The following is a 9,456-nucleotide window of genomic DNA, read 5'->3' on the forward strand; positions in this document are numbered from 1 at the left end:
GCCAGCCAGCAGCCATTGCCTCACTTCAGGGCACGCTGCCCGCTTCTCTCTCAAAAAGCCACCGGCAGGCTGCGCAGGGCACGCGGCGAGGTGGGCGCTGGCTTCGCTATAGAGCCACCCACCTGCCTTTGATGTGCAGGGTGCGGGGGTGCCCACGAAGCCTGCGCCCGCTTACAGGCCGGGAGGCCAAGATAAGGGGCGAGAAAAGTCTCTCCACCCCCCGCCCGTCGACAACGTAGAGGCAGCTGGGCCAGGACAGAGCGTCCATCCGACAGCTGGAGGGCGAAGGCAGCTCTCTCTGCTGCCACCCTGTGACCTTGGTCACGTCCTGTGAGTCTGCAGGTTCTGGGAATAGCGCTGCCCTAGCTGGTGTGGCTCAGTGGATGGAGCATCGGCCTGCGGACTGAAGGGTCCTGGGTTTGATTCCCGGCCAAGGGCACATGCCTGGAGTGCAGGCTCGATCCCCAGTGTGGGGCGTGCAGGAGGCGGCCGATCCATGATTCTCTCTCATCATGGATGTTTCTCTCTCTCTCCCTCTCCCTTCTTCTCTGACATCAATAAAAAAAGGCATTAAAAAAAAAGACATAATGCTAGCCTTACCAGAGGTGGCTCACCCCATGAGAGCTGTGTGGGACCTTGCCCTGCACCCCTCCTCCCTCCCAGCCTCTCCCCTCTCTCCCAGCCCCTCCTTGGCCGGCTGTCTCAGTCGCACCCCTTTTCCCTTCCTCCAGGGATCTGTTCTCCTTCCAGCTTTTGATCTCCAATTAAAAAGGGGCACGTGCGTTCTTTGCACCCCGTCCTGTCCCCAGAGCGGAGCACTCGCTGGGAGCCTGCAGGGGCGGCCAGATGGGGAGGGCGGGGCGGGGCAGGCGGGGAATGAAAGCGGGCGTCCGACCTGTTAATTGTTGTGTAATTGGCGCGCTCTGCAGCCGGGTGATTCCTGTCGAGTTTTCCATGTGAGCTGCGTGCTGGCAGCGTGTCTCTCCCTCGGGCCACTTGGGCCTCTCTCGTCTCCCTGGAGGGAGGGCCTAACCCCCGCCGCCCCCACCCCCCGCCGTCTGGCTCCTCTTTGGAGGGGAGTGACCTGCAGAGGAGGGGCCAGGTGCGGGCAGGCACACGCGTGGTCACGCAGCAGACTGTGCACATGCAGGGCACACGCTACGTCGTCACTCAAGCCTCTCGGGTCTTCACCACACACACACACACACACACACACACAGGGGTAGGGACCCTTTCTCCTGCCCAAGGCCATTTAGATATTTATAACCTCATTCACGGGCCATAGGAAACGATCCACTGAAAAACAGCCTGCTAGCCCTAGCCGGTGTGGGTCAGTGGATAGAGCGTCGGCCTGCAGATACAAGGGTCCCAGATTTGACTCTGGTCAAGGGCGCCTGCCTGGGTGGTGGCCCAATCCCCAGTAAGGGGCGTGCAGGAGGCAGCCGGCCCATGACTCTCTCATCACTGATGTTCCTGTCTCTCTCTCTCCCGGGCTCTGAGGCCCGGCCGATGGGAGTCTCCGGAGTTAAGATAATGCGGGCTGGCCGGTGTGGTCAGCTCTCCCGGCCTGTCGTCCGGGAACCTCCCCAGCATTGACCCCTGGATCCCACCCCCGGAGCCACGCGTGTTGCTCAGGCCTGGCCTGCCTGCCCGCCAGCGCCCCTGACCCCAGCCCTGCTCCCTTCCAGGGACCTGAACCACAACGACCTGCGGGAGTTCCCGGTGGCCATCCGGACCCTGGGCCGGCTGCAGGAGCTGTGAGTACCTCCGCGCCGTGTCCTGGTCAGGAGCACGGACAGGAAACTGACCCCCGGGCAGAGAGAGGGCCCAGCAGGAGTGAATGTGACCCGCCGGCGGGCCCCGAGGTTCAGGAGCAGAGCCCCGAACTGTGGGCAGCACCTTTGGTTGTTGTTGTTAATCTTCACTTGAGGATATTTCCCCGTTGATGAGTAGAGAGAGTGGAAGAGAGGAGGAGAGTCAGAGAGAGAGAAACACTGATGTGAGAGACACACCGATGGGCTGCCTCCTGCACGCCCCTTTGCTGTTCTGGCCCGTGTCTCCGTCCCCATCCGAAAGCTGCATGGCGTCCCCCGTGTTCTCGTGTCCTCACTGACTGGCTTCTCTTGCAGCGGTTTCCATAACAACAACATCAAGGCCATCCCAGAGAAGGCCTTCATGGGGAACCCCCTGCTGCAGACCATGTGAGTCCCGACTTCTTGGGTGTCGGGGGGCTGGGGGGGCTGGGGAAGCGGGACAATGGGGAGGGGGGTGCCTGACCTGACCCCCCGGATGCTCTCGCCGGGGCTCCATGGGGAGAAGAAAGCAGAGACCCGCCGCGGTCCTGGCTGAATGAATTCCGTGCTGGGGTCTTTTCTAGACACTTTTACGACAACCCAATCCAGTCCGTGGGGAGGTCCGCGTTCCAGGACCTGCCGAAGCTGCACACGCTGTATGTGGGCCCCCTTTCCTCGGTCCCCGCCCCGCGCCCTTCCCACCCCCCGCCAGGCTCAGGCCTCGGGGGCACCAACAGCCTCCCTCCCCCTCTCCCGGCTTCTTCCCGGATCCTGAACGGGCGAACAGGGCCCTCTCCACAGCCAGGGACCTGGACTGGCCTCTTTTGTTTTCTATATATATATTTTTTATTGATTTCAGAGAGGAAGGGAGTAGGAGGGAGAGATAGAAACATCCATAATGAGAGCGGATCATGGACCGGCTGCCTCCTGCACGCCCCACACTGGGGGTTGAGCCCGAAAACCCGGGCATGTGCCCTGACTGGGAATCGAACTGTGACCTCTTGGTTCATAGGTCGACGCTCAACCACTGAGCCACACCAGCCGGGCTGGCCTGTGTTTGGCATGCTGGCTCCCAGATGCTGAGGTTGCCGGCTCCATCTGGGCGTCATGGCTGCGTGGACCCTGCTCGGCCATGTCTGGCCTCCACCAGGGAGCTGGGCCGATGGAGGGGTGTTGGGGGAGAGCAGGAGCCTGTGGGGAGACGCGGGGGCTGGGCGTGATGTGGACATGCTCTGGCTCCATCCTCAGAGCTGCTGGCTCTGCTTCCAGGTCCCTGAATGGAGCCACAGACATTCAGGAGTTCCCAGACCTCAAAGGCACCACGAGCCTGGAGACCCTGTGAGTGGTTCTCTTGCCTGTGCCTCCTCCCCGCTCCTTCCCCCGACCGACCACCGCCAGCAGCCCCTGCCCCCCTTCTTTCCCATCCTCCCTCCCCCACCTCCCCTGAGGCACGGGCTGGGGGGTGACTGGTGTCTGTTTTCTACCTGCTCCGTCTCTGCTCCCCTGCAGGACCCTGACCCGCGCAGGCATCCGGCGGCTCCCGCCTGGGATGTGCCAGCAGCTGCCCAGGCTCCGCGTCCTGTGAGTGGCCCACACGCTCCCCACGGCCCCGCCTGGCGCCCTGGGTCCCGTGGGCTGCAGAGGCCCCTCCTGCTTTGTCCCACTCGGTCACCTCGCTCCCTGCTGCTGCTGAGAGAGGCCTGAGAGGGACGGGGCTATCCTCTCCTGTTCAGGGCAGAAGACAGCAGTCTTGGGGCCAGGCCTGGGTGTGACCCCAGCTCTGCCACCAACCATCTCTCAGAGCTTCACTTTCCTCATCCGCAGGATGTGGTTACAGTTGTGGGGGTTGGAAAAACATGTGTAAAGCACCTGGCACATAGTAGGTGCTCAATACAGGCCACATGGTAGGCGCTCAATCTAGACATGGTAGGTGCTCATACAGGCCACATAGGTGCTCAATACAGCACATAGTAGGTGCTCAATCTAGCACATGTAGGTGTTCAATACAGCACATAGTAGGAGCTCAATATAGGGCTTTATTACTCTTGTTCACACAAGACACCCCTTCTGGAACCATGGCGGTACTTATGGGGACCAGTGTTCCTCCCCACATCTGTGCCTCAGTTTCCTCCTGAATAAGGTAAAGGGGTCAGATAGTCCATAAGGACACTGGCTCTGTCATCCACACGTACGGTGACAGCAGGTTGGCACTGACCAGCTGGCTGGGTCATTTGTGGTCCACCCATCCCGTGCACCCCCTCTCTGCCCTCTCTCTCTGCTGGGAAAAGTGGGGCTCAGCAAGGGATGCAGAGGAGTCGATTGAGGACGGGGCTCTGGTGTGACGTGTATCCGCAGCCACGTCCTGGCAGGGTCCACCGGTCTCGGCCGCCTGACGGGGAAGTGGGGCCCTGGCCAGAGCGGCTCCCCGGGCCCGACGTGACCCTGGCCCTGGCCTCTCCCCGCAGGGAACTGTCTCATAACCGGATTGAGGAGCTGCCCAGCCTGCACAGGTGTCAGAAGCTGGAGGAGATGTGAGTGGGGTCGGGGGTGGGGTGGGGGTGGGGGACGAAGGCACGTGAGCCGAATCCGGCCGGCCTGTGGGGAGGGCTCTGCACGCTGACCCTTCTCTGCGGGCGTGGAACCCAGGGGTGAGGGCTGGGAGCAGAGGGCGGGCCCAGGAGCCGGTGCCTGAAGGAGTCTCCTTGCGGGTCAAGGGCAGCACCATGGCCTCGTGGTGGTGATGGGGCCAGGGCCGCGTCGGGCTGGACAAGGGAAGCGTCAGGGGACCGGAGAGCCCGCCTCTCGGAGCACAGTCGGTCGTTTTCCAAACACTCACGTGTGCATACGTGTGCCCGTGCACACTCACACCCTCACGCCCACGGGAGGAGACCTGAGCCTCCTGCTTGTCCCCACCGCTCAGCGGGGCGACCGATGCCTTTGGGGCCCAGGTAGGGGGTGTCAGGGTCTGCCCCATTTGTCTAGGTCAGTGGTCAGCAAACTGGCCCCTTGAGTGTGGCTCTTCCACAAAATACCACGTGCGGGCGCGCACATACAGTGCGATTGAAACTTCGTGGCCCATGCCACGGGGCCAAAGAGCCGCATGTGGCTCGTGAGCCGCGGTTTGCCGACCACTGGTCTAGGTGCCCAAGGAGGAGGGCCTGCAGAGCAGAGGCCCGGAGTCCCCCAGTCCCCGAGTGCCTCCCTTCAGACAGCCAGTCCCCTGAGCCACTGCCCGGCTGGGGCCGGTCACAGCCGCCCGAGGGCTGGGCGGAGCTCTGGTGCTGGACCAGGGTCTGGAGGACCCACAGGGCGAGGTCCGCTGGGCGGGGAGCCGCGCCCGCTGGGAACCCTGGAGACTGACTCCCTTTCGGGCCACAGGGACCGTGTTGTGTGGCTTTGTCCGCTGACCCACTTACCCGAGGCAACTGGATCCCTTTCATGCTGGCGACTTCCGAGGGCGGGCCCTCTCTTCCCCAGCCAGGAGAAGTGGGGGCCTGGGGCTCTCCTCTCTTCTGCCTGGAGCACGGGAAGGTGGGGGGCGGGGTGTGGAGTGGATTCAGGGTCTGAGCGCACTGGTCACTCGGCCTGCCTTGCTGCCCTAGAGGCCTCCAGCACAACCGCATCTGGGAAGTCAGAGCCGACACCTTCAGCCAGCTGAGCTCCCTGCGGGCCCTGTGAGTACCGGTAGCTCATGGGGGGGAGGGCGTGGAGGGCCTGGGGGGGCAGCTGAGCTCCCTGCCACATGTCCAGGGAGTCCCCGGGGGGCCATGAGGCTCTGAAGCCAGGCAGCCCCATGCCCTTTCCTGGGGCCACAGGCAGGTGAGAGCCAGGCTAAAGCTACCTTCCCCTCCGGGGGGGTCAGACAGGGGGTGAGTGCGGGAGAACCGGGAGTTCCCCCCTGTGCCTGTCCCCTCTGATCACACTCTCTCTGCCTGTAGGGACCTGAGCTGGAACGCCATCCGGTCCATCCACCCCGAGGCCTTCGCCACACTGCGCTCGCTGGTCAAGCTGTGAGTGCCACTGCGTCCCCCTCAGAGTGCTGCAGGCCAGAGGGGACCGCAGCCCCCCCCCCGAGTGGGGACCTGCATGGATGCGTGACCACACATCCCGGGGGCACAGGCTCCAGCCTCATCAATCACCCTGACGGACAGTCCGCTTGGACAGAGCGCTGGTCCCGCAGGCTCTGGAGGGCACCTGGGGATGCTCTGCAGCATTTTGGCAGCCTCAGGCCCGCCCCACCCCTGCCCAGCCCCTGTGCAGCCCCCGACCCTGCCCCCCTCCCGTCCACTGTCCTAGGGACCTGACGGACAACCAGCTGACCACGCTGCCCCTGGCCGGGCTCGGGGGCCTGAAGCATCTCAAGCTCAAAGGGAACCCCGCTCTGTCACAGGCCTTCTCGAAGGACAGTTTCCCAAAGCTGAGGTGAGACCTGGCTCCCTGCCCCCCATCCCCTTCCCCGCACATCGAGAGGGGTTCGACCCACCCAGGGCTGCCAGGAGGCCCTGGAGGGGCCGGAGGAGGCCCCAGGAGGAGCTCTGTGGCCGAGACTGAGTGGGTGTGTGAGGTGCTGGCTGGGAGGGGACCAGGGTGCTTGGGTGCGCCGCTCCCCTCTGAGGGCGGAAGGTCATTCTCAAGGTGAATGAGGAGCAGCCTGGAATGTGCTCAGAGCCCTTCCGAGGTGGGAGCCAGGCTGCAGACCCTCCCGGAAAGCCCGGAGGCCGCCTGCACCGGCACCCGGGTGCTTTGGGGTCGAAGCGCAGACTTGGGGTGCTGGTGCCTGGGCTGAGACCCTGTTCCTGAGGCAGCTCCGTGTCCCTCCCGTGCCCCCAGGATCCTGGAGGTGCCCTATGCCTACCAGTGCTGTGCCTACGGCGTCTGTGCCGGCTTCTTCAAGGCCGCCGGGCAGTGGGGAGCGGACGTCCTTCACCTCGAGGATGAGGAGACGCCCAAGGGGCCGCTGGGCCTTCTTGCCGGACAAGCCGAGAGCCACTGTGAGTGCGAGGGGCACACAGGACACAGTGTGTGGAGGCCAGTGTTGGGCAGGCCCCTGGGGTCTCCGGGAGCCCCCCCACGTGCCCAAGGCTCTCCCCAGGAGGGCGAGCGCGTTCCCTGGGAGGAGAAGCCCAGCCATTGCTGGCCCCGCAGGCACCCGGCTCCCCTAGACGTCCCGGACGGATGTCTGCCTCGGTACACTCCCTCGGGGGCTGGAAGGAGGGATGGAAACTTTCCTTGCTCAAGGTGAATCTTTCCGCCAGGCCTCAGTCTGGGGGAACCGCAGGGCGTCGGATGTGGGCCGCCTGCAGGTACCAGGAGCTGGGCTGGCCCGCTTCCTGTGGGAGCCAACGCCAGGGCTGCCGCCTCAGCCAGCCTCCCTTTCCACCTCCATTTCCTCTGAGTTTGCAGAGCGGTTGCTCAACACCTTGGCGGGGACGTTCCCGGCCTCAGACTCCCTGGGCTTGGGCCCTTGTATTTCATTCATGCGTTTTCATCTCAACGTGTGGCCGAGCTCCATCCCGGAGAGCGCGGCAGGCGGGCGGGCGGGAGGAGAGGTGGAGAGAGAAGGAAATGCCAGGGTGCGGGCACACGGCAGCCTCCGCCCTTGGGGTCTGGGCCAGGGCTGCCTGCCTCCTGGGAACTCTCCCAGGGGAGGTGTTTGCCCTTGAGGTGGGGAGGAAAGATCTCACAGGAAACACACGCAGGGACACGTGGGACAGGCAGAGCCACCTGTCCGTCCCCGGTAGACGCTGGCTGTCACCTGTACCATGTGCAGGAGTTTTGGCTGCGTAGGTTATAAAGTGTTTTAGATCCTCATTTCAAAATTCCTATAGAGTTTGTGGCCGGGTTAAGAAAATTGTAACAGCGAATAAGAAAAAAAAATCCATTCGTTTCAAACCTGTTAGAGGATTTCTTTAACAATGAATTTACCTTTCTATTCCTATGGTCTCTAACAGACAGATGTAGAAGTGGAAGGATGGTTAAAGGTGAACTAGACCTGCCCTGACCAGTTTGGCTCAATGGGTAGGGCATCAGCCTATGGACTGAAGGGTCCTGGGTTCGATTCCCATCAAGGGCACCTACTTGGTTGCAGGCTCCTGGTCTGGGTCACTTCCTCAGAACACGCTCAAGCTCACTCCTCTGTTTTTAAAAATCTATTTTTATTGATTACAGAGAGGCAGGGAGAAGGAGACAGAAACATCCATGACGAGAGAGCATCATGGGTCGGCTGCCTCCTGCACACCCCACGCTGGGGATCGAGCCCACAACCCAGGCCTGTGCCCTGTCCTGGAATCAAACTGGTTCATAGGCTCAACCACTGAGCCACGCCAGCCGGCCTCACTTCTCTGTCTTAGGGAGATGTCCTTCTTCACGTCCAGTGTTCCTGCTGGACAGGGAGTGGCCGTGCTGGGCTGGCTCCGTGGTGACCAGCTCCCACCCTCAAGGAGGCCCCTCCCCTACCTCCAGGCAGCATCTGGGGGCCCCGGCCACCTGGGGAGCACACAGCTGAATTGCAGCAAGAGCAAGGTCCCTGTCAAGAGCCAACCACGCGGATAACCCACACACGGGTCCCATCCAGGGTTCGCGCCCAGGGGCAGCCATCCTGTCCAGGGCCCCTGGACGGACCTGTGCTGGGCACAGGGCTGGGCCTTGCGAGCCCAGGCCCTGAGCCACTGTCTGGTCTCCCCCCAGATGACCTGGACCTGGACGAGATGGAGGACACGAAGCCACACCCCCGTGTGCAGTGCAGCCCAGTTCCAGGTAAGGGCGGCCCCGGGGGCGGGGGAGGTGGGGGGACACAGGGTCAGCAGGGTGTGTCTGGCGTCACCTCCTGGGGAGGTCAGCCTCTTGGGGTGATTCCTGGGGAAGAAGCTGGAGGCCGGGGGACGGGGCGGGGGAGTCAGAGGAACCTTTACAAACCAGCCAGTTAGAGGTCCCACATGCCCATCCCTCTGCGGCTCGGGTCCCTTCCCTCCCCGACCCCAAGGATGAAATGGCTCCTGCCCACAGCTGCCCTCACCTGCCCTCAGCGCTCGGTGACTGCAGTGCGCCCTCTGGTGGCCTCCTGGGCAGGCGCGCCAACACAGGAGGAAGCGGGCACTGTTTTTAGGGACCTGGACAGAAATGTCACCTCCGAAAAGTAATAATAAGCAGGCGAAAGAGCACGTTTTTTGTTTTTTCTTAATTTTTAAAATTTTATCTCTGAGAGGAAGAAAGTGGGAGAGAGGGAGAGAGAAACATGAATGAGAAAGAACCTCACTGATCGGCTGCCTCCCGCACACCCCGCACTGGGGATGGAGCCCCCAACCCGGGCCTGTGCCCTGATGGGAATTGAACCATGACCTTCTGGTTCATAGGTCAACACTCGACCACTGAGCCACACTGGCCGGGCTTATTATGTGCTTCTATTCTGTGTGTAACCACCAACCCCCACAGGGGTTCCCAAGGCCAGGTCAGGCACCCTGGCCCCGTCCCCAGGACCAGAGTCCAGCGGCCCTGGCCCTCTCTCCACAGGCCCGTTCAAGCCCTGCGAGCACCTCTTTGAGAGCTGGGGCGTCCGCCTGGCCGTGTGGGCCATCGTCCTGCTGTCCCTGCTCTGCAACGGGCTGGTACTGCTCAGCGTCTGCGCGGGGGGGCCCGGCCCGCTGCCCCCGCTCAAGTTCGTGGT

At 62.9% G+C, this 9,456-nt stretch overlaps 1 protein-coding gene across 1 annotated transcript in view; it reads left to right on the plus strand.

The window, feature by feature from the left end:
• LGR6 (leucine-rich repeat containing G protein-coupled receptor 6) overlaps positions 1-9,456 on the plus strand; it is a 26,082-nt gene that overhangs the window by 14,154 nt on the left and 2,472 nt on the right. The window contains exons 6-17 of the mRNA XM_015559880.1: positions 1,689-1,757; positions 2,130-2,201; positions 2,378-2,449; positions 3,063-3,131; positions 3,303-3,374; positions 4,259-4,324; positions 5,396-5,467; positions 5,732-5,803; positions 6,090-6,215; positions 6,624-6,784; positions 8,481-8,549; positions 9,303-9,454. Coding sequence (XP_015415366.1) covers positions 1,689-1,757; positions 2,130-2,201; positions 2,378-2,449; positions 3,063-3,131; positions 3,303-3,374; positions 4,259-4,324; positions 5,396-5,467; positions 5,732-5,803; positions 6,090-6,215; positions 6,624-6,784; positions 8,481-8,549; positions 9,303-9,454 — 1,072 coding nt within the window. The remainder of the gene's footprint in view (positions 1-1,688; positions 1,758-2,129; positions 2,202-2,377; positions 2,450-3,062; positions 3,132-3,302; positions 3,375-4,258; positions 4,325-5,395; positions 5,468-5,731; positions 5,804-6,089; positions 6,216-6,623; positions 6,785-8,480; positions 8,550-9,302; positions 9,455-9,456) is intronic.

This window comes from Myotis davidii, unplaced genomic scaffold (genome assembly GCF_000327345.1).
Source record: "Myotis davidii unplaced genomic scaffold, ASM32734v1 scaffold1915, whole genome shotgun sequence".
NCBI lineage: Eukaryota > Metazoa > Chordata > Mammalia > Chiroptera > Vespertilionidae > Myotis > Myotis davidii.